The sequence below is a fragment of the Phacochoerus africanus genome, chromosome 14 (genome assembly GCF_016906955.1).
Source record: "Phacochoerus africanus isolate WHEZ1 chromosome 14, ROS_Pafr_v1, whole genome shotgun sequence".
NCBI classification, from domain to species: domain Eukaryota; kingdom Metazoa; phylum Chordata; class Mammalia; order Artiodactyla; family Suidae; genus Phacochoerus; species Phacochoerus africanus.
Genome location: NC_062557.1, coordinates 51586394 through 51611936, shown reverse-complemented (window position 1 = coordinate 51611936; position 25543 = coordinate 51586394). Strand labels below are relative to the sequence as shown.

At 46.6% G+C, this 25543-nt stretch overlaps 1 protein-coding gene across 3 annotated transcripts in view; it reads right to left on the bottom strand.

Moving 5' to 3' along the window:
• Positions 1–970: 970 nt before the first annotated feature.
• Positions 971–25543, bottom strand: part of PELP1 (proline, glutamate and leucine rich protein 1) — a 73114-nt gene continuing 48541 nt past the window's right edge. For all 3 annotated transcript variants that reach the window (XM_047757958.1, XM_047757959.1, XM_047757957.1), the window contains 12 exons: positions 5943–6002; positions 5516–5666; positions 5230–5359; positions 5021–5108; positions 4588–4676; positions 4393–4509; positions 4114–4261; positions 3817–3976; positions 3167–3222; positions 2821–3027; positions 1239–2684; positions 971–1120 (listed from right to left, as the gene is read on the bottom strand). In XM_047757958.1, coding sequence (XP_047613914.1) covers positions 1028–1120; positions 1239–2684; positions 2821–3027; positions 3167–3222; positions 3817–3976; positions 4114–4261; positions 4393–4509; positions 4588–4676; positions 5021–5108; positions 5230–5359; positions 5516–5666; positions 5943–6002 — 2745 coding nt within the window. In that variant the 3' untranslated portion in view covers positions 971–1027. The remainder of the gene's footprint in view (positions 1121–1238; positions 2685–2820; positions 3028–3166; positions 3223–3816; positions 3977–4113; positions 4262–4392; positions 4510–4587; positions 4677–5020; positions 5109–5229; positions 5360–5515; positions 5667–5942; positions 6003–25543) is intronic.

Genomic DNA, 25543 nt, shown 5'->3' with positions numbered 1-25543 from the left:
ACCACGAGAGGAAAGAACAAGACAGGAAGGGGAAAAAAAAAAACCAAATTTTTCAAAACAACAAGTTGGTGGGGAAATTTTTTTAAACCCCTGCTAATTTTCCAAACATTAGCTCAAACATCACTCCTCAGGGGCCCTTCATGATCCATGCAGTTGGGAAGTCACTCCCCTTTCTGCATTTCCAAGCACTTAGGTTCTCACTGCAACAGACTGAATGACTGACAAAACCACAGGGTGTCTACCTCACACACCCATCAACCTCCATACGCTCTCAGGCACACAGTTCTGGGCCAATGCTCACATGCACATCCCAACAAGTCCTAGAATAAGTATAATGGCTTATAGGGATGAAACACTGGCTGGGAAATGTTCAGATCTCAAGAGTGGGTAGGAAGGCCTGGGGTGAACTTGGCAACTTTCTGCCAGGGAGGTGCTAGGTGAGGATGCTATCACTGGAAGGACCAGCCCCAAGATAGAGCTCATCCCCCTACCCACCATGGATGCCCCTGTAACTGGGGACCTAAGGTTCAAATGCCCACAATTCAATGACTAAACTCCTCTATGCTTTATCATCACTTTCTTAACTTCCAGCACAGCTCGCTCTTTCAGACCAAAGGCCCCATGCGTTTGCACAGGTTCGCTCACTAGGACACTAAATCTCATAAAGGTCCCCCATTTCCCAATCTGGGTCACAAGGCTGCTTCCTTCCCCTTGGTGTCTTAACCACACAGACAACCCGGCACATATTTAGTGACAGCAAGAACAGCAAACAAACCCAGTTCTGACACTGTCTTGCCGCGTGACAAGACCGTCTGTTACCCGTGAGAGTCGATGGTTCCTCTTCTGCACAACGGAGCTAATAGGACAGCCCAGGGCCACATTTGGGAAACATCGTAGATGCGTGACAAGCCCAGCAGACATGTGAGCTTCTGGCTGGGGACACAGTGGTGGCAAAAGGCAGGAGCAGCAGTCACTATCCAAGGACAAAACTTTATTGGAAATGAGGCGCTGGGGGTGTAGGAGAGGGCTAGGAATCAGGCTCTGTGGCAGGTGGTGGCTTCTCGTCATCAGGGGGGCAATCAATGAAGTCAGCCAGCATGGCAGCTGTGTCATCCTGCTCCTTTTAGGGACAAAGACAGAAAATTTGAAACATTTGTACTCTGTAGAGTGGGTCAGGCTGCACAAGCAGCTACAGCCCCTTCTCGCAGCCGCCCCACCTTCCCACCTGGCCCACTCACCTTTTCCTGGAGAGCTGTGGACTCTGTCTCCGTCTCCATTTCTTCTGCTGCAGATGTCTCTGGTGGGGGTGGCACCTTGTCACCCCCACCCTCAGCCCCCTCTTCCAACAGGGTTGGGGGCACAGAGGGCTCCTCTTCCACAAGCTCCTGGGGAGGTGGTGCTGTGGGGGGGCTCCCCGCTTCCCTCTCTGCCTCCCCCTGCGCAGGGAGCGCCTCCGGGACCAATGTGGGGGCCGTCTCAGGCCCAGGCGCCTCCTCGGCCCCCGGCTCCTCCACTTCCAACAGCAGGCCGGGCTCTGGTTCTGGCTCAGGCTGTACCTTGGGGGACTCGGCGGGGGGCAGAGCTGGAGGCAGGCTTGGGGGAGGAGGCCCCCCTTCTTCTACCTCCGCACCTGCCGAGCCAAACTCCAACTCTTCCACCTCTTCCAACTCTTCCTCCTCTTCCTCCTCCTCGTCCTCTTCCTCTTCCTCTAACTCACCTTCCTCTTCCTCAAATTCCTCCTCGAACTCTTCTTCCTCTTCCTCCTCTTCTTCAAAATACTCTTCTTCATCCTCCTCTTCTTCCTCAAAGTCTTCCTCCTCCTCCTCTTCCTCTTCTTCTTCCTCCTCCTCCTCTTCTTCCTCCTCCTCCTCCTCATCACTGCTGTTGATATTAATAACTGTCAAGTCTTCTTCCAGGGCTGGGGCTCCTCCACCACCAGGAGTCCCTTCAGGGACCAACTGGGGTGGAGGGAGGGTCGCAGGGCCAGGAACAGGAGTGGGTGGAGGGGGAGGGAGAGGCCCTGGGGCTGCGGGCAGCTCTTCTGGCTCCTCCTTGGCTGGCACAGGAGGGGAGGCTGCTGGTGGCCCAGCTGGGGCTACAGGGGGCGGTGTGGTGCCTGAGGGGGGTGGGGGCGGCAGGGGTGGCAGCCCCTCGGGCACGATCACCACACTGTCATCAGAGTCGCTTTCCAAGGAGATCTCCACATCGGACGCCTCCTCCTTGTCATAGTGGACAAAGGCTGGTCTGGGCACTCTCCCCCCAAAAGTTTCATCTGAGGGTAGAGTAGGTGGAGGAGTGCCACTCGGGGCAAGGACGGGCTCCTCGTTTGAGCCTGCCCGGTGGTTCTCAGGGCCAGGAAGGAGTCGAGGGGGTACAGACACCAGGCTGGAGCCAGAGAGGCCGAGGTGGTTGGCTGTAGCTGGAGGTCCAGGGCGTGCCGGGGGCATGGGGCCCACCGAGGGCATGGGGCCCACCGAGGGCATGGGGCCTGCAGACGGCATGGGGCCCGCCGAGGGCATGGGACCCGGGGGATGGAAGGCCGGAGCCCTGAATGGAGACGGAGCCTCAGGAGGGGGAACTGCGGCAGGGGTGGGACAGGTGGGGACCATGGATTGCAGGGTGGGAACCCGGGGGTGGGTGAGAGCAGCACAGGTCACCAGTGCTTCTGAGCAGAAAGAGGAGACCTGAGGAGGGAAGAAAGAAGAGAGCATCAGATCAGGAGTGCAGGCCTTTCCGGCCCCAGGAGGGAGAGACGACCAGCATCAGGAAGAAGAGAATCCAGAAAGCCGACAGGTGAACTCGGCCCAGGTCAGCAGTTACCTCCAAGCTGTCTTCTCTCTGGCCCAGGGAGAAAGCCTGCAGGGCACAGGCGAGAGGAGGTGGGCAGCGAGGAGAAGGTGCCAGCAGCAGGGCCAGCAGCAGGCGGTAGAGTTCGCGGCGACAGCGGGAGCTCGTGTATGGGGAGCTGCCCAGGACCTCGCCCTGCTGGACGCCCATGACCAGGGGGAGGACCAGCTCATGCAGCCTCTGAAAAGGACAGAGGACTCACCCGCGGTGTCACCGAGATGACCCCACCCTTCCGGGGCCTCCTCCCAGGTATGAATGGACCCCAAGGGGACAGGGCAGTGGCCCCTCTCCAACCTCCATGGGACCAGGCTCCACTCACCCTGTGGGTCTCCTCCTTGATGAGAGGCCCGCACATGAGGATGGTACGGCTGAGGCCTGGGCAGGAGAGCAGCATGTAAGAGGCGGGCAGCTCCACCCTGGGGAGTCACCTACCTCCTCTAGGTATTTTCTCAACTGTAACGAGGGGGTGGTAGAAGTACCACCCCAAAGGCTGTTGACCACCTCATGTAAATGAGACATGAAGGTACAGCATCACCTGGCTGGGGAGATCTAGCACCTCCCCTCACACAGGGGCAGGGCTGGCAAGCCATGACACAGACAGGACTCCAAAAAAACCATTCTGCTTCCAGACGAGCGACCGCTTAGGAAGCCCCACGGAGCAGCCTGCCTCTGGGGAGGGTAAGCCCCACAGGGCAAGGATCACCTCCTCTCCCTCCCCACCCTCAACGCAGCAGCACACAGCAGGGAAAGAGAATGCAGTGTCAACAGCGGGCCCCACCTAAGAGTAGGGCCGCCAGCTAACAGCAGAGCCCAAGACTCACCTGCAGCCCTGGGAACCACGTGGCTTCTTTGCAAGCTTGGAGCTGATCCTGCATTTTTTCTACACCCACCGCTTCAACAACTGGTTCAGGGCCATCACTCCCTGCCATCCCAGCATCCCAAGGTGCAGAGAGCACAGGCCTCACCCACCTCTCAGCGCAGCTGCACACACGTCACTGTTGGCATTGCTGTCCCCTTTCCGGTGGCTGGGTGGGGCTATGGGCTCACCCATGTCCAGCTTTAGCTTCTTGGGGGCGCTAGGCTTCCCGGTCTGCAAACCCCCATCAGGGCTCCCACGGGGACTGCGCAGCTGGCGGGGAGGGGAACATCAACCACACACAGGCCCAAAGGAAGGCAGGACAGTCAGGGGCAGCATCGGGCCACAAGGCTGGTGAGGACAAGGGGCACAGGATGGGGCCATGGGACCGGCGCAGCAGCCTCACTCACCTTGAGGGCATCAGCTGGAGGGGAGATGTCACTGAGCAGGTGGGTGAGCAGTGCCTCTCCCGAGGCCCCGCCCTGAAGCACTCCTGCCGAGGCCCCGCACACCTGCACCCACAGCTCCAGGACAGCATACACCTTGGTCCGCATGGTGCTGTGGCGTGAGCAGAGGGCAGCTTGTGAGAGGTGTCGAGGTGCCCGCTCCTGCCTCCCCTCCCCGCACCCCCAGCCCACCCCCATCCTCTCACCCACCCTCTCCTCTTTACTCTCTTCCTGGATGGTCACCTGTAAGGCCTCTCCTGGCCCGGAGAGAGGGTATCCCTGCCAATGCTCCAGGCACTGAGGACCTGGGGGAGCAGGCGGCTGATGAGGGCTCCGAAGCGCAGGAGCCGGCCTCCACACCTGGGGGCGAAGACAGCACCGTGAGCCCCGTTCCCAGCGGGCCCAGCGCCTGCCCCGCACCCTCCCGCTCCCACTCACGCGAGGATGAGCGCGGAGAGCAGGTCCAAGGCCTCGAGGTGGAGAGAGGGCAACAGCAGCAGCCGCAGGGGACCATCTCCAAGCAGGCTCTGCGGAACAAATGGGCCCAAATGAGGAGCGGGGAGGACAAGACGCGAGAGAGCAGTGTAGACAGATGCGTGCGTCCACACAGCCTCCCACCAGACCAAACTGCCGTCCTCTAAAGCAGAGCAGGGCGGGAGGACGAGGCGAGGGCTGGCCAAACCTTGTGGCAGTGACTCCACTGACCCCCAGCTCGCCCTCCCTGGGGAAGCATCAGCTACACGTGTTTCTACAACACAAGAGCACATCCACGCTGACGCGGCGCAGGGCAGGGGGCGAGGGAAGGAGCTGCAGCTGCCCCACTGCTTTCCTGGTTGCTCTGGATCCTGGGGGGAGGACGAACTCCACTTACAATGTTCCTGGCACTGACGCTGAGGGTCCGGCAGATGACATCCAAGACTTCTTGCACGGGGACAGAGACAGGGGCCCCAAACTCAGAGCTACAGAGAATCAGCAGGGAGACTTCAGCGGGGGGTCCATCAGCCTCCGTCCTCGTGAGGAAGACACCTTCTCGGCCCTCCTGCTCCAGGCCCTCCCTCCCTCCACCACTTGCTGACACACCTGAGCAGGAGCCCCAGGCAGCGGGCCAGCCCGGAAAACCTCTGCCGAAGCCGGAGAAGGACATGGGCGTCGCCGTCCTCCGAGGGGGAGAGCAGCGCCTCCACCGCAGGGCCTTCGTACTGCATGGGAGCTGCACAGAAGCACAACCTCCTTCACGCACCAGGCCTGTCTTCCATCCCCTCCTTCCTTCCCTATTCTAATCCATTTTGCCTCAAAGTCATGGCCCCACCACTTCAGATCACCCGCCTGGTTCCCTCCTGCCCCGTTCCCCCACCACAGTCCCTACCTGTTTCTGCTCCCTCGTACAGGGCCCCAAGCAGGCCGTGCAGGGAGGCCAGCAGGCTGTGCAGCTCCTGCTCCCAGCTCTCGGTGTGCTTCAGGCCCTGGGAGAAGCCGGCTCCCAGAGAAGGCAGCCTGGAATAACACTCACAGGCCAGCTGCGGAAGAGCAGCCGGAAACCCGGTCAGATGGGAAGCCACCAGCCATGGGGGTCCCAACCCCACCCGTGCTGAGGAAGACAGAGATCAGAGAAGCGGCGGGGACGAGGGGGCAGAAAGACCAAGAAGCAACAGGAGGGAGGAGTGCTGACTTGGGGAGGCTGTGCAGGTTAACAGGGAGGGAGTGAGAACACGGCTGAGAAGCCACAACAGACAGAGAAACGGAGACGAGAAGCTCCCGCTCAGAGCCCAGGCCTCTCCCTCTGTGCCCTTTACCTGCTGGAGCTGAGGGCTCAAGGCATCCACTCGAGACAGGAAAAATGAGGCCAGCTTGCCCTGGATGAGGGGAAAGAAAGGAGGCTGCGGGTCAGCACATCAAGCCTCTTCCCTTTCCCGGGGCAGCAGCACGCTCCCAGGGGCCCCCGCACCTGTGGGCAGCCACGCTCTCGGGGGAAAGGCATCCTGAGCACAGTTCTTGCCCTGAGCCTCCCTGTTTGGGGGCAAGGGTGGAGCGGTGCCCCCAGACAACTGAGCTTCCTCCTGCCAATTTTTGCAAAATAACAGTTCTCTCCCTCAAGCCAGAGGACACAGAGGACTGAAAAGCAGCAACCTCCCACCCCAACCCCTGCCATCTCAGACAAGAAGCCAGGTCCACGCTGGGAGTTGCCTGCTAAGCCGAGCTATGAGGGCAGGACAAGGTCAAGAAAGGAGGGAAGGCTGCCGAGCAGCCCCCAGGCAGCACCTCGCAGAGCGGCGACCTGTCAGCTCACGACAGCACTCCGCCCACCAGGTGAAGGCATGACTGAGGGACTATTTAACTGGGGCCCTGATTATCTGGGAGCAGAAGCAAAGGGGCTATGAACATGGATGGGAAAAAAAATTTTTCATTTTCACTAACCTGTGAGTGAAATATAATGTTTTTAACAAATGTAGACAAAAAGCCTCAGTTGCAATAGCAGTACCTGTGTTACCCCCAGAAATCACTCATTTTCATTTCCCATTGCAGCTGTAACTAGGGATCTTGCATGGTCATTCACATGCATCATGAGTTTTTCAGTAATTGTGAGACCTGCTGCTAGATCCTCTTGACTCGCTAATAAAGCACATTTTCTACTCGATCACGATTTTGAACAGAATCAGCTTCTCTTGCAATTCCACTTATTTTACAGATTTAAAAACATTTTGAGACAAAGTCCACTGGCACAAAAAGGCAAGAACACTGAAGTGGAACAGGATCCCTCCTCCAGGGGGTCTGTCAGGAAGACAGATGTACGGAGAAAATCAAGGGCACCATGACAGGGAGGCTCAGGAGGGACCAAGGCTGGGAGGCAGGACTAGGGAGGGCGGGACTGCGACGAGCTTAGGACCAAGGATACAGATGATGAGAGAGGGGGAGGGAGAAACTGAGGAGCTGCAGACTCCAAGAGGACGGGGAGAAGCAGACTGACGCCTTAAACCCAGGCTAGTGTGCAAGGGCTTTACCAGGGGACGGGGGCATCACAGCACAAAGGTAAACTTCCAGACGACAAGGAAGTCGGACCACCAGTCGGGGCAGGCACGCGGCAGGGAACGTGCGGGAGGAAGGAGGACCGGGCAGCGCAAAGCTCAGAAAGCGACCTCCAAAAGCCCCCCTGCCATCTGCCCTGTGGCAGGAGGCACACCTGCTGCCCCACGCTGCACTTCGGGCTGCTCACCAGGAGACCAGCATGGAGAGGGCTGACCCCAGGGCAGCAGAAGGCCTGGCACTGTTGCCCTTGGGACTTGGAGGGCATTTAGTGTCTGGTGAGGAAGGGTTCAGAACACTCTAAATCAAAACCAGCAACTGCCTCCTGATGCACCAGCTCCTCCTGGATATTTCTAAGAGCCACCAAAGCCTCATCTACGGTGGCACTCAGCCCTTTACCAACTAACTGCTCACATTTTCCCTGATTCTCTAACCCATAAAGCTGGACTCAGGTCAACAGAACTCAGACGACGAGACCACAGTCAAGCCGAGCACAAGGACATGGCTCTGACCACGGGCCCACCCCAGGGACCCGCAAAGCAGAGCAAAGTAACGGCCCTGGGAACGTTTCGGGAGCATTTCACTTGAATGCGAGCGCACATGCACACACAGGTCCTGGGTGTCTCTCCGAGTGGGGTCAGTCTTCACACTGGTTTCAGGGAATGAATCAGCAGTCTGTCAAGGAGGAGCCTCTACGGGACTGACTTCAGGGACTCACAAGGCTTGAGAGAGTTCCTTGGGGAGGAGCAGGCCTGAGCTTGGAGACAGCAACTGCCCTGGGAGCTGTGCACGGGGCAGGGGACAGAGCAGATAAACTCGCCCATTATCAAGTTCCTAAGCACGGGCCTGCAAGAGATTCCAGCACAAACAGCCCCTGGGGCCTCTGCCCTAAAGACAAGATCAAACTCCTCCAGAGAGGAAGTTCTCCGATGACACTGTACTCTGGAGAAATAAAGGCACAGGTGCCCTATACCAACACAGGGAAGCTTTTGGAGCAGGCACTCAAAATGCAAGCCTCAACTCCAAAAACTACATGTCTGACAAACACTGAGTTATAGATGAATTCTCCTGACCAATCACAATGAAAATGAAGGGGCACTAGCAGAGGCCAGGCAGATGACCCGTCTACTCAAATTTTCAGCCTGAGGGTAACATTCACTTGTCCCTCCACTCTCCTGGGGTGATGCAGGTAGGTTCAGGAAACCCCACACCAAGCTGAGTCACAACAGGCATATGCCATAAAACCTCATAAACTTGGACCAATGACGGGTCAGGGGTAAGATCTAGTCTGTATAATTGGAGAAGATAATTTTCAGAGCATTTTACAAGATATTTTTTACCAAACTTAATAAGCTTTAGTTAAAAAAAGAGAGAGAGAAAAAGAAAAAAGAAAAGAAAAGAAAAAAACTTTACTCAATTTTGGTAAAATCCTTGGTAAAATCCAAAGGCTTCCTGACAATGTCCTGCCCTGCTACCCAAAGATTCTACTCCTGCCATTAGCGGCGCTCATGTGAAAACTCTTACCTGAGAAATATCATCTGCTCCAGGCTTTTCAAATACTGCAAGGAACCAGTTACCAAAGCCTTGGTAAGTACCACTCCCAGAGCACAGCACACGTGCCTGCAGGGCTCTGAGTCTGGCTCACAATCCTTCCCAAGCCACTAACATTTGATCACAGTTGGCATCAAGGGAAAGCCTATCTGCCAATCCTGTTTGACAGGAGTTTGGTTTGGTGGGAAAAAATACAGGCTTGAAAGACAAACAATTCCAGCTCATGCCCTGATTTGACAACTACCAGATACACAAGCTTGGGTTAAGTTAGTTAAACCCTTAAGTTTGGGTTAAGTTAGCTGTGGTTGCCAAGGGGGAGTGCGGAGGGACTGGGATGGACTGGGGATTTGGGGTTAGCAGATGCAAACAATTACATTTAGAATGAAAAAAATAAGGTCCTACTGTATAGCACAGGGAACTGTATCCAATCTCGCAGGATAGACCATGATGGGGAAGTATTTTTAAAAAAAGAATGCGTAAGTATATATGACAGAAATACTTTGCTGTACAGCAGAAAGTAACACAACACTGGAAATCAACTATAATTTTAAAAGAGAAACAAAAATAAAAAGTCTATAAATACCAAATGCTACAGAGGGTGTGGAGAAAAGGGAACCCTCCCACACTGTCAGTAGGAATGTAAATCAATACAACCACCTGGAAAAAAGTTATGGAGGTTCTGCGGAAAAGTGAAAACTAAAAATTACCATAGGATTCAGCAATCTCATTCCTGGGACTATATCAGGAAAAAACTATAATTCAAAAAGATACGTGAACCCCAATGTTCATAGCAGCATTATTCACAATAGCCAAGACACAGAAACAACCTAAATGTCCATCTGCAGGTGAATGGATTAAGAAGATGTGGTACACCTATGCAATGGAATACTATTCAGCCATAAAAAAGAACAAATCAATGCCATTTGCAGCAACATGGATGGAACTGGAGATTATCACACTAAGTGAAGTCAGTCAGAAAGGGAAAGATAAATACCATATGGGAATCTAAAATAGGACCCAAATGAACCTGTCTACAAAACAGAAACAGACTCACAGACATAAAGAACAGACTTGTGGTTGCCAAGCAAGAGGGAGGGAGTAGAGTGGGAGTTTGGGGTTAGTAGAGGCAATTACGTTTGTAAAGGATAAACAACAAGGTCCTACTGTATAGCACAGGGAACTACAGCCAATCTCCTGAGATAGATCATGATGGAAAATAAAAAATTTTTAAAAAAAGGTATTTACAAACAATAACAGACATAAAAGGAGAAACTGACCGGAATACAATAACAGTAGGAGACTTTCTACCCCACTCGCATCAATGGATAGATCTTCTAGAAAGAAAATCAATAAAGCAACAGAGATCCTAAATGACATTTTAAATTGATAAATTGATATTTCCAGGACATTACAAAAAAACCACAAAATATTCTTTGCAAGTGCACATAAAATATTCTCTAGGATTGACCACATACTGGGGCACAAAACTAACCTCAACAAATTTGTAGTATAGGAATTATTTCAGGAGTTCCCATCATGGCTCAGTGGTAACAAACCTGACTAGTATCCATGAGGACACAGGTTCAATCCCTGGCCTTGCTCAGTGGGTTAAGGAGCCGGCATTGCTGTGAGCTGTGGTATAGGTCACAGACACAGCTCAGATTCCACGTTGCTATGGCTATGGCACAGGCTGGCAGCTGCAGCTTCAATTCAACCCCTAGCCTGGGAACTTCCATGTGCCACAAGTACAGCCATAAAAAGAAAAAAAAAAAAAAAAAAAAAAGAAGAAGAAGAAGTAGTAGATAATTTGAAAAGACTATCACTGGAAAAGAAACTTAATATGTAACAAAAACACTCCCTACAAACAAAAGTCCAGGACCAGATGGCTTCACAGACAAATTCTACCAAACATACAAAGAACTCATACCCATCCTACTTAAACTCTTCCAAAAGATTGAAGAAGAAACAGTCCCAGGAGTTCCCTTATGGTGCAATGGCAACAAAACCGACTAGGAACCATGAGGTTGCAGGTTCGATCCCTGGCCTTGCTCAGTAGGTTAAGGAACCGGCATTGCAGTGAGCTGTGGTGTAGGTCGCAGACACGGCTTGGATCCTGTGTTGCTATGGCTGTGGTGTAGGCCAATTAGACCCCTAACCTGGGAACCTCCATATGCCACGAGTGCAGCCCTCGGAAAAGCCAAAAAAAAAAAAAAAAAAAGGAAAGAAAGAAATAGTCCCAAAGACATTCTATGACGCCACCATCACCCTAATACCAAAACCAGACAAAGATACTACCGAAAAAGAAAATTAGAGCCCAATATCTTTGACGAATATAGACACAAAAATTCTCAACAAAATTTTAGCCAACAGAATCCAGCAACACATAAAATGACCATACACCACGACCAAGTGGGATTCATCCCAGGTTCACAAGGATGGTTCAACATATGCAAATCAATCAACATCACACACCACATTAACAAAAGCAAAGTCAAAAACCACAGGATCATCTCAATAGATGCAGAAAAAGCATCTGGCAAAGTCCAACACCCATTCACGATAAAAACTCTTACCCAAGTGGGTATAGAGGGAACGTACCTTAACATGATCAAAGCCATTGATGACAAACCTACAGCCAAAATAAAAGCTGAAAGCCTTCCCACTAAAATCTGGAACAAGACAAGGATGCCATCCAAAAGAATAAAATACTTAGGAGTAAACCTACCTAAAGAGACAAAAGACCTGTACTCTGAAAACTATAAGACACTGATGAAACAAATCAAAGATGACACAAATAGATGGAAAGATACACCATGCCTGTGGACTGGAAGAGTTAATATTATCCAAATGACTATACTACCTAAGGCAATATACAGATTCAGTGCAATCCCTATCAAATTACCAAGGACATTTTTCACAGAACTTCAACAAAATATTTTAAAGTTTGTTTGGAAGCACAAAAGATCCACAATAGCCAAAAACATCCTGAAAAAGAAAAAATGGAGCTGGAGGAATCAGGCTCCCGGTCTTCAGACTATACTACAAAGCAACAATCATCAAAAACCGTATGGTAATGACACAAAGACAGACATATAGATCAGTGGAACAGGACAGAAAGCCCAGAATTAAACCCACGCACCTACAGCCAACTAATCTGTGACAAAGGAGGCAAGAATATGCAATGCTGAAAGGACGGCTTGTTCAATAAGTGGTGCTGGGAAAACTGGACAGCCACATGGAAAAGAATGAAAGCAGAACACTCCCCAACACCATACACAAAAAATAAACTCCAGATGCATTAAAGACCTAGATACTATCAAAGACCCAGACACTATCAAACTCCTAGAGGAAAACACAGGCCAAACACTCTCTGACATAAACGACAGCAACATCTTCTCAGACCCACCTCTCAGAGTATTGACAACAAAAACAAAAATAAACAAATGGGACCTAATCAAACTTCAAAGTTTCTGCACAGCAAAGGAAACCCTAGACAACACAAAGAGACAACCCACAGAATGGGAGGAAATCTTTGCAAGTGAATCGACTGACAAGGGATTAATCTCCAAAATTTATAAACACCTTCTGCAGCTCCATACCAAAAGTCAAAACCCCATCGAAAAATGGGCAGAAGATCTAAACAGACAGTTCTCCAAAGAAGACATACAGATGGCCAAAAAACACATGAGAAGATGTTCAACATCACTCATTATCAGACAGATGCAAATCAAAACCACGATGATACCACCTTACACCAGCCAGAATGGCCATCATCCAAAAGTCTACAAACAGTAAGTGCGGGAGAAGTGTGGAGGAAAAGGAACCCTAGTACACTGTTGGGGTTGTAAACTGGTGCAACCACTGTGGAAAGCAGTATGGAGATTCCTCAGAAAACTGAAAATAGAATCACCACTTGATCCAGCAATCCCACTCGTGGGCATCTACCCAGAGAAAACCACGACTCGCAAAGACACATGTACTCCAGTGTTCACTGCAGCACTATTTTGCAATAGCCAAGACATGGAAACAACCTAAATGTCCATCGACAGAGGAGTGGATCAAGAAGATGTGGTACATATACACAATGGAATATTACTCAGCCATTAAAAAGAACAAAATACCAGCATTTTTGGCAACATGGATGGACCTAGAAACTATCATGCTAAGTGAAGTCAGCCATACAATGAGACACCAACATCAAATGCTTTCACTGACATGTGCAATCTGAAAAAAGGACAGACTGAACTTCTTTGCAGAACAGATGCTGACTCACAGACATTGAAAAACTTACGGTCTCCGGAGGAGACAGTTTGGGGGTGGGGGGATGTGCTTGGGTTGTGGGATGGAAATCCTGTGAAACTGGATTGTTATGATCATTATACAACTACAGATGTGATAAATTCATTTGAGTAATAAAAAAATTTAAAAAAAAGACAAGGATGCCCACTCTCACCACCTTTATTCAACACAGTATTGCAAGTCCTAGCCGCAGCAATCAGACAAACAAAAGAAAAGGTAACCACTGGAAGAGAAGAGGTAAATCTGTCACTCTATGCAGATGACATGATACTATACATAGAAAACCCTGAGGACTCCACACAGATACTACTCAAACTGATAAATGAATTCAGCAAAGTAGGAGATACAAGATTAACATTTTGGCAGTGCCCATCATGGCGCAGGGGAAACAAATCTGACTAGGAACCATGAGGTTGCTGGTTCAATCCCTGGCCACACTTGGTGGGTTAAGGATCCTGCGTTGCCGTGGGCTGTGGTGTAGATTGCAGATGTGGCTCAGATCTTGCATTGCTGTGATTCTGGCGTAGGCCAGTGGCTACAGCTCTGATTCAACCCCTACCCTGAGAACCTCCATAGGCCATGGGTGTGGCCCTAAAAGGACAAAAAAGACAAAAAATAAATAAATAAAAGACAAACGTTTCTGTATACTAGCAATGAAATATTAGAAAAGGAATATAAAAACACCTTTTAAAACTGCACCCTCAAAAATTAAATACCTAGGAATAAACCTGACCAAGATGGTGAAAGACTTATACCCTGTGAACTTTTACAGTTTTATACATTAAAATTATGTATAAAATTATGTATATGTTTTACATATTATGTATAAAGTTATGTATATGTTTTATACATTAAGCAAAGAAATTAAAGAGGATTCAAAGAAATGGAAAGATATTCCATGCTCCTGGACTGGAGAAATTAATATCATAAAAATGGCCATATTACCCAAAGCCATCTACGGATTCAATGCAATCCCCCGATCAAATTACCCATGACACTTTTCTCAGAACTAGAATAAACAATCCAAAAATTTATTTGGAACCATAAAAGACCCAGAATTGCCAAAGCCATCCTGAGGACCAAAAACCAAGCAGGAGGCATATCTCTCCCAGACTTCAGACAACATTACAAAGCTACAGTTATCAAGACAGTGTGGTACTGGTACAAAAACAGACATACAGACCAATGGAACAGAATAGAGAACCCAGAAATAAACCCAGACCCCTATGGTCAGTTAATCTTTAACAAAGGAGGTAAGAATATAAAATGGGAAAAAACACAGTCTTTTCAGCAAGAGGTGCTGGGAAATCTGGACGGCTGCATGTAAATCAGTGAAATTAGAACACACTCTTCTTCACAGCATGCACAAAAATAAACTCAAAATGGCTTAAAGACTTAAACAGAAGACATGGCACCATCAAACTCCTATAAGAGAACACAGGCAAAACATTCTCTGACATAAACCATACAACCTTTTCTTAGGTCAGTCTCCCAAGGCAACAGAAATAAAAGCAAATATAAACCAATGGCACCTAATCAAACTTACAAGCTTTTGCACAACAAAGGAAATTATAAACAAAACAAAAAGACAACCTATGGAATGGGAGAAAATAGTTGCAAATGATGCAACGGACAAGGGTTTAATCTCCAAAATACATATAACCCAGCAAAAAAAACAACCCAACTGACAAATGGGCTCAAGACCTAAACAGACATTTCTCCAAAGACATCCGGACAGGCCAGTAGGAACATGAAAAATACCCATCACCACTAATTATCAGAGAAATGCAAATCAAAACTACAATGAGATATCATCTCACACCAGTCAGAATGGCCATCATTAATAAATCAATATACAAATAACATGCTACAGAGGGTGTGGAGAAAAGGGAACCCTCCCACACTGTTGGTGGGAATGTAAACTGGTACAACCGCTATGTAAAACAGTATGGAGGTTCCTCAGAAAACTAAATATAGAACTATCATATGATCCAGCCATCCCACTCCTGGGCATATATCTGGATAAAACTATAATTCAAAAAGATACGTGAACCCCAATGTTCATAGCAGCATCATTCACAATAGCCAAGACACAGAAACAACCTAAATGTCCATCTGCAGGTGAATGGATTAAGAAGATGTGGTACACCTATGCAATGGAATACTATTCAGCCATAAAAAAGAACAAATCAATGCCATTTGCAGCAACATGGATGGAACTGGAGATTATCACACTAAGTGAAGTCAGTCAGAAAGGGAAAGATAAATACCATATGGGAATCTAAAATAGGACCCAAATGAACCTGTCTACAAAACAGAAACAGACTCACAGACATAAAGAACAGACTTGTGGTTGCCAAGCAAGAGGGAGGGAGTAGAGTGGGAGTTTGGGGTTAGTAGAGGCAATTACGTTTGTAAAGGATAAACAACAAGGTCCTACTGTATAGCACAGGGAACTACAGCCAATCTCCTGAGATAGATCATGATGGAAAATAAAAAATTTTTAAAAAAAGGTATTTACAAACAATAACAGACATAAAAGGAGAAACTGACCGGAATACAATAACAGTAGGAGACTTTCTACCCCACTCGCATCAATGGATAGATCTTCTAGAAAGAAAATCAATAAAGCAACAGAGATCCTAAATGACATTTTAAATTGATAAATTGATATTTCCAGGACATTACAAAAAAACCACAAAATATTCTTTGCAAGTGCACATAAAATATTCTCTAGGATTGACCACATACTGGGGCACAAAACTAACCTCAACAAATTTGTAGTATAGGAATTATTTCAGGAGTTCCCATCATGGCTCAGTGGTAACAAACCTGACTAGTATCCATGAGGACACAGGTTCAATCCCTGGCCTTGCTCAGTGGGTTAAGGAGCCGGCATTGCTGTGAGCTGTGGTATAGGTCACAGACACAGCTCAGATTCCACGTTGCTATGGCTATGGCACAGGCTGGCAGCTGCAGCTTCAATTCAACCCCTAGCCTGGGAACTTCCATGTGCCACAAGTACAGCCATAAAAAGAAAAAAAAAAAAAAAAAAAAAAAAGAAGAAGAAGAAGTAGTAGATAATTTGAAAAGACTATCACTGGAAAAGAAACTTAATATGTAACAAAAACACTCCCTACAAACAAAAGTCCAGGACCAGATGGCTTCACAGACAAATTCTACCAAACATACAAAGAACTCATACCCATCCTACTTAAACTCTTCCAAAAGATTGAAGAAGAAACAGTCCCAGGAGTTCCCTTATGGTGCAATGGCAACAAAACCGACTAGGAACCATGAGGTTGCAGGTTCGATCCCTGGCCTTGCTCAGTAGGTTAAGGAACCGGCATTGCAGTGAGCTGTGGTGTAGGTCGCAGACACGGCTTGGATCCTGTGTTGCTATGGCTGTGGTGTAGGCCAATTAGACCCCTAACCTGGGAACCTCCATATGCCACGAGTGCAGCCCTCGGAAAAGCCAAAAAAAAAAAAAAAAAAAGGAAAGAAAGAAATAGTCCCAAAGACATTCTATGACGCCACCATCACCCTAATACCAAAACCAGACAAAGATACTACCGAAAAAGAAAATTAGAGCCCAATATCTTTGACGAATATAGACACAAAAATTCTCAACAAAATTTTAGCCAACAGAATCCAGCAACACATAAAATGACCATACACCACGACCAAGTGGGATTCATCCCAGGTTCACAAGGATGGTTCAACATATGCAAATCAATCAACATCACACACCACATTAACAAAAGCAAAGTCAAAAACCACAGGATCATCTCAATAGATGCAGAAAAAGCATCTGGCAAAGTCCAACACCCATTCACGATAAAAACTCTTACCCAAGTGGGTATAGAGGGAACGTACCTTAACATGATCAAAGCCATTGATGACAAACCTACAGCCAAAATAAAAGCTGAAAGCCTTCCCACTAAAATCTGGAACAAGACAAGGATGCCCATCCAAAAGAATAAAATACTTAGGAGTAAACCTACCTAAAGAGACAAAAGACCTGTACTCTGAAAACTATAAGACACTGATGAAACAAATCAAAGATGACACAAATAGATGGAAAGATACACCATGCCTGTGGACTGGAAGAGTTAATATTATCCAAATGACTATACTACCTAAGGCAATATACAGATTCAGTGCAATCCCTATCAAATTACCAAGGACATTTTTCACAGAACTTCAACAAAATATTTTAAAGTTTGTTTGGAAGCACAAAAGATCCACAATAGCCAAAAACATCCTGAAAAAGAAAAAAATGGAGCTGGAGGAATCAGGCTCCCGGTCTTCAGACTATACTACAAAGCAACAATCATCAAAACCGTACGGTAATGACACAAAGACAGACATATAGATCAGTGGAACAGGACAGAAAGCCCAGAATTAAACCCACGCACCTACAGCCAACTAATCTGTGACAAAGGAGGCAAGAATATGCAATGCTGAAAGGACGGCTTGTTCAATAAGTGGTGCTGGGAAAACTGGACAGCCACATGGAAAAGAATGAAAGCAGAACACTCCCCAACACCATACACAAAAAATAAACTCCAGATGCATTAAAGACCTAGATACTATCAAAGACCCAGACACTATCAAACTCCTAGAGGAAAACATAGGCCAAACACTCTCTGACATAAACGACAGCAACATCTTCTCAGACCCACCTCTCAGAGTATTGACAACAAAAACAAAAATAAACAAATGGGACCTAATCAAACTTCAAAGTTTCTGCACAGCAAAGGAAACCCTAGACAACACAAAGAGACAACCCACAGAATGGGAGGAAATCTTTGCAAGTGAATCGACTGACAAGGGATTAATCTCCAAAATTTATAAACACCTTCTGCAGCTCCATACCAAAAGTCAAAACCCCATCGAAAAATGGGCAGAAGATCTAAACAGACAGTTCTCCAAAGAAGACATACAGATGGCCAAAAAACACATGAGAAGATGTTCAACATCACTCATTATCAGAGAGATGCAAATCAAAACCACGATGATACCACCTTACACCAGCCAGAATGGCCATCATCCAAAAGTCTACAAACAGTAAGTGCGGGAGAGGGTGTGGAGGAAAAGGAACCCTAGTACACTGTTGGGGTTGTAAACTGGTGCAACCACTGTGGAAAGCAGTATGGAGATTCCTCAGAAAACTGAAAATAGAATCACCACTTGATCCAGCAATCCCACTCGTGGGCATCTACCCAGAGAAAACCACGACTCGCAAAGACACATGTACTCCAGTGTTCACTGCAGCACTATTTTGCAATAGCCAAGACATGGAAACAACCTAAATGTCCATCGACAGAGGAGTGGATCAAGAAGATGTGGTACATATACACAATGGAATATTACTCAGCCATTAAAAAGAACAAAATACCAGCATTTTTGGCAACATGGATGGACCTAGAAACTATCATGCTAAGTGAAGTCAGCCATACAATGAGACACCAACATCAAATGCTTTCACTGACATGTGCAATCTGAAAAAAGGACAGACTGAACTTCTTTGCAGAACAGATGCTGACTCACAGACATTGAAAAACTTACGGTCTCCGGAGGAGACAGTTTGGGGGGTGGGGGGATGTGCTTGGGTTGTGGGATGGAAATCCTGTGAAACTGGATTGTTATGATCATTATACAACTACAGATGTGATAAATTCATTTGAGTAATAAAAAAATTTAAAAAAAAGACAAGGATGCCCACTCTCACCACCTTTATTCAACACAGTATTGCAAGTCCTAGCCGCAGCAATCAGACAAACAAAAGAAAAGGTAACCACTGGAAGAGAAGAGGTAAATCTGTCACTCTATGCAGATGACATGATACTATACATAGAAAACCCTGAGGACTCCACACAGATACTACTCAAACTGATAAATGAATTCAGCAAAGTAGGAGATACAAGATTAACATTTTGGCAGTGCCCATCATGGCGCAGGGGAAACAAATCTGACTAGGAACCATGAGGTTGCTGGTTCAATCCCTGGCCACACTTGGTGGGTTAAGGATCCTGCGTTGCCGTGGGCTGTGGTGTAGATTGCAGATGTGGCTCAGATCTTGCATTGCTGTGATTCTGGCGTAGGCCAGTGGCTACAGCTCTGATTCAACCCCTACCCTGAGAACCTCCATAGGCCATGGGTGTGGCCCTAAAAGGACAAAAAAGACAAAAAATAAATAAATAAAAGACAAACGTTTCTGTATACTAGCAATGAAATATTAGAAAAGGAATATAAAAACACCTTTTAAAACTGCACCCTCAAAAATTAAATACCTAGGAATAAACCTGACCAAGATGGTGAAAGACTTATACCCTGTGAACTTTTACAGTTTTATACATTAAAATTATGTATAAAATTATGTATATGTTTTACATATTATGTATAAAGTTATGTATATGTTTTATACATTAAGCAAAGAAATTAAAGAGGATTCAAAGAAATGGAAAGATATTCCATGCTCCTGGACTGGAGAAATTAATATCATAAAAATGGCCATATTACCCAAAGCCATCTACGGATTCAATGCAATCCCCCGATCAAATTACCCATGACACTTTTCTCAGAACTAGAATAAACAATCCAAAAATTTATTTGGAACCATAAAAGACCCAGAATTGCCAAAGCCATCCTGAGGACCAAAAACCAAGCAGGAGGCATATCTCTCCCAGACTTCAGACAACATTACAAAGCTACAGTTATCAAGACAGTGTGGTACTGGTACAAAAACAGACATACAGACCAATGGAACAGAATAGAGAACCCAGAAATAAACCCAGACCCCTATGGTCAGTTAATCTTTAACAAAGGAGGTAAGAATATAAAATGGGAAAAAACACAGTCTTTTCAGCAAGAGGTGCTGGGAAATCTGGACAGCTGCATGTAAATCAGTGAAATTAGAACACACTCTTCTTCACAGCATGCACAAAAATAAACTCAAAATGGCTTAAAGACTTAAACAGAAGACATGGCACCATCAAACTCCTATAAGAGAACACAGGCAAAACATTCTCTGACATAAACCATACAACCTTTTCTTAGGTCAGTCTCCCAAGGCAACAGAAATAAAAGCAAATATAAACCAATGGCACCTAATCAAACTTACAAGCTTTTGCACAACAAAGGAAATTATAAACAAAACAAAAAGACAACCTATGGAATGGGAGAAAATAGTTGCAAATGATGCAACGGACAAGGGTTTAATCTCCAAAATACATATAACTCAGCAAAAAAAACAACCCAACTGACAAATGGGCTCAAGACCTAAACAGACATTTCTCCAAAGACAATCCGGACAGGCCAGTAGGAACATGAAAAATACCCATCACCCACTAATTATCAGAGAAATGCAAATCAAAACTACAATGAGATATCATCTCACACCAGTCAGAATGGCCATCATTAATAAATCAATATACAAATAACATGCTACAGAGGGTGTGGAGAAAAGGGAACCCTCCCACACTGTTGGTGGGAATGTAAACTGGTACAACCGCTATGTAAAACAGTATGGAGGTTCCTCAGAAAACTAAATATAGAACTATCATATGATCCAGCCATCCCACTCCTGGGCATATATCTGGATAAAACTATAATTCAAAAAGATACGTGAACCCCAATGTTCATAGCAGCATCATTCACAATAGCCAAGACACAGAAACAACCTAAATGTCCATCTGCAGGTGAATGGATTAAGAAGATGTGGTACACCTATGCGATGGAATACTATTCAGCCATAAAAAAGAACAAATCAATGCCATTTGCAGCAACATGGATGGAACTGGAGATTATCATACCAAGTGAAGTCAGTCAGAAAGGGAAAGATAAATACCATATGGGAATCTAAAATAGGACCCAAATGAACCTGTCTACAAAACAGAAACAGACTCACAGACATAAAGAACAGACTTGTGGTTGCCAAGCAAGAGGGAGGGAGTAGAGTGGGAGTTTGGGGTTAGTAGAGGCAATTACGTTTGTAAAGGATAAACAACAAGGTCCTACTGTATAGCACAGGGAACTACAGCCAATCTCCTGAGATAGATCATGATGGAAAATAAAAAATTTTTTAAAAAAGGTATTTACAAACAATAACAGACATAAAAGGAGAAACTGACCGGAATACAATAACAGTAGGAGACTTTCTACCCCACTCGCATCAATGGATAGATCTTCTAGAAAGAAAATCAATAAAGCAACAGAGATCCTAAATGACATTTTAAATTGATAAATTGATATTTCCAGGACATTACAAAAAAACCACAAAATATTCTTTGCAAGTGCACATAAAATATTCTCTAGGATTGACCACATACTGGGGCACAAAACTAACCTCAACAAATTTGTAGTATAGGAATTATTTCAGGAGTTCCCATCATGGCTCAGTGGTAACAAACCTGACTAGTATCCATGAGGACACAGGTTCAATCCCTGGCCTTGCTCAGTGGGTTAAGGAGCCGGCATTGCTGTGAGCTGTGGTATAGGTCACAGACACAGCTCAGATTCCACGTTGCTATGGCTATGGCACAGGCTGGCAGCTGCAGCTTCAATTCAACCCCTAGCCTGGGAACTTCCATGTGCCACAAGTACAGCCATAAAAAGAAAAAAAAAAAAAAAAAAAAAAAAAAGAAGAAGAAGTAGTAGATAATTTGAAAAGACTGATCACTGGAAAAGAAACTTAATATGTAACAAAAACACTCCCTACAAACAAAAGTCCAGGACCAGATGGCTTCACAGACAAATTCTACCAAACATACAAAGAACTCATACCCATCCTACTTAAACTCTTCCAAAAGATTGAAGAAGAAACAGTCCCAGGAGTTCCCTTATGGTGGCAATGGCAACAAAACCGACTAGGAACCATGAGGTTGCAGGTTCGATCCCTGGCCTTGCTCAGTAGGTTAAGGAACCGGCATTGCAGTGAGCTGTGGTGTAGGTCGCAGACACGGCTTGGATCCTGTGTTGCTATGGCTGTGGTGTAGGCCAATTAGACCCCTAACCTGGGAACCTCCATATGCCACGAGTGCAGCCCTCGGAAAAGCCAAAAAAAAAAAAAAAAAAAAAGGAAAGAAAGAAATAGTCCCAAAGACATTCTATGACGCCACCATCACCCTAATACCAAAACCAGACAAAGATACTACCGAAAAAGAAAATTAGAGCCCAATATCTTTGACGAATATAGACACAAAAATTCTCAACAAAATTTTAGCCAACAGAATCCAGCAACACATAAAATGACCATACACCACGACCAAGTGGGATTCATCCCAGGTTCACAAGGATGGTTCAACATATGCAAATCAATCAACATCACACACCACATTAACAAAAGCAAAGTCAAAAACCACAGGATCATCTCAATAGATGCAGAAAAAGCATCTGGCAAAGTCCAACACCCATTCACGATAAAAACTCTTACCCAAGTGGGTATAGAGGGAACGTACCTTAACATGATCAAAGCCATTGATGACAAACCTACAGCCAAAATAAAAGCTGAAAGCCTTCCCACTAAAATCTGGAACAAACTAAGGATGCCCACTCTCACCACCTTTATTCAACACAGTATTGGAAGTCCTAGCCGCAGCAATCAGACAAACAAAAGAAATAAAAGGTATCCAAATTGGTGGGAATCTGGGGTTAAGAGATGCAAGCTATTGCATTTGGAATGGATAAGCAATGAGATCCTGCTGTATAGCCCTGGTAACTATATCTAGTCACTTCTGATGGAGGATAAGGTGAGAAAAAGAATGTATACGTGTATGTGTGACTGGGTCACTTTGCTGTACAGTAGAAAACTGACAGAACACTGTACACCAGCTATAAAGGAAAAAATAAAAATAAATAAAATTTCAAAAAAAAGATTAAAAACAATCAATCAAACAAAAACGTATCCAAATTGGAAGAGAAGGGGTAAAATTGTCACTACACGCAGATGACATAATACTAAATATAGAAAACCCTAAGGACTCCACACAAAAACTACTCAATCTGATCAACAAATCCAGCAAAGTAGCAGGATACAAGATTAACATTCAAGATTGGTTGCATTTCTGTATATGAACAATAAAATATTAGAATATAAAAAAACAACACTCTTTAAAATCACACCCAAAAAAAATGTATCGGACAAGATCAAGATGATGGAGGGGAAAGACGTGATGTTCACCTTCTCCATAAACTCATCAAAAAGAAAAGCCACCTAAACGTAGAACGATTCACACAGGACATCCACTGAGCCCTGGCAGAAGACCTTAAACCTCCAAAAAGGGCAAGAAACCCTCCACATAACCTGGTAGAACAAAAGGAAAAAAAAGACAGGGAGAGAGGGGAAAAAAGGAATCAGAATGGGACCAGCACTCCTGAGAGGGAGCTGTGAAAAAGCAAAGGAACCCACACCCCGGGAAGCCACCTGACAGCGAGATCGGCCGAGACAGAGGGTCCTCACAGCTGCAGAGAAAAGCACAGCAGGTGGACTGAGGAGGGCGAAGCAGCGAGAGAGCCACACAGATCATCTGTACCACCGCCCCCGGACACCACAGCCTGAGATGCTCGGGCGGAGGCTGGGCACTGAGACTCAGGCTCCAGAGGTCAGTTCCGGGGAGAGGACTAGGGTTGGCAGTGTGGAGACAGCCTGAGGGAGCGAGGGAGCAGTGCGCCACGGACTGGGGAGTAGAGCACAGCTGAGGAAAGCCGGGAGGTGGGCTGGGCCTGCAAGAGAAGCAGGGGGCCACTGCTGGGGAAGTCAAGAGGATGAGGAAAGGGAGTTCCTGTCATGGCTCAGAGGAAACAGATCCAACTAGTAACCATGAGGTTGCGGGTTCAATCCCTGGCCTTGTTCAGTGGGTTAGGGATCCAGCGTTGCCATGAGCTGTGGTGTAGGTCACAGATGCAGCTCAGATCTGGCGTTGCTATAGCTCTGGCTTAGGCCGGCAGCTATATCTCTGATTAGACCCCTAGCCTAGGAACCTCCATGGGCCATGGATGCGGCCCTAAAAAGACTAAAGACAAAAAAAAAAAAAAAAAAGGAGGATGAGGAGTGGACGGCCACAGGATACCTCTATGCACTCTTGGACTCTTGGAGGGCGGGGCTATAGGTGGCAGCACCTCGAGTGCAGGCTAAGAGTGATGGGATGCTTCTTATATATTCTACAGATGGCAGGAAAACCACTACAAGTTATCTCAGACTCCAGAGATGGGTGTGACCTGCCACCACTAAGGCCTATGAACAGGCACCACTTGCAGCCCCAGTCACCTAAGAGGTCGGCACAGAGGAAGGCACTGCAACCAAGAACCACCCATTGTTGCTCTCACTCCCTGGGAATGCACATGCCCTGCCACAGCCACTGATAAATGCTCCAGGCGCTGTCTGAACCTGCCTGAATCTTACTGCCACTTCCCAGGGCCCTGCACTAGAAGCAGCCTGTGCCATCTTCTCACAGGGCTTGCTACTGTCAAGGGCCCAGCAACCAAGCACTGACTACAAGCCCTGCCCATTGCCTCCTTCTCCCTGGGAGCACACGCAGCACCTATCAAGGAGATAACAGCCTGCACACACTGAGGAAAGAAACAGCAAGCATCCAAACCCACAAGCCAAAAATAAATAGTAAGCCCTCACGAAATACCCAGGGGCACTCTCACATACAAATAGCCCTCCAAGACTACAATAATGGTTTTCCCTAAACTCACAGAATAAGAAAAATATAAGCAAAATGAAGAAGCTCAGGAGCCATGCCCAGTTAAAAGAACAGGAGAATTCACCTGAAGAGCCATCAATGAAACAGACCTCTGCATTCTAACAGACACCAAGTTCAAAAGGGAGACAGTGAAAATCCTGAAGGAATTAAGGGCGAATATGAAGGAATTAAGAGTGGATATGAACAGTAATGAGATGACTTTAGAAAAGAACGAAAAAATACAAGAAGCAGCCAAAAAATATTACAAGATTCATCTGCAGAGATACAAACTGAATTAAAGGCACTGAAGAGCAGAATGAATAATGCAGAGGAACGAATTACTGAGTTGGAAGATAGAGTAATGGAAATCCCCCGATCAGGACAGAAGACAGAAAACCAAGTGAAAAAACATGAAAGCAATACAAGAGATTTATGGGATACTATAAAGGTGGCCAATCTACATATAATAGGGATTCCAGAAGGAGAAGAAAAAGAAAAGGAGATGGAAACAAATATCGGGAGTTCCCATCATGGCACAGCAGAAACGAATCCGACTAGGAACCATGAGGTTGCAGGTTCGATCCCTGGCCTCGCTCAGTGGGTTAAGAATCCGGCACTGCTGTGAGCTAAGGTGCAAGTCGCATATGCGGCTCAGATCCCGAGGCTGTGGCTCTGACATAGACCAGCAGCAACAGCTCCGATTAGATCCCTAGCCTGGGAACCTCCAAATGCCACAGGTGCAGCCCTAAAAAGGACAAAAAGACAAAAGGACAAACAAACAAACAACAGGAAACATATCAAGATACAGGAAGCACAGAGAGCCCCAAACAAGA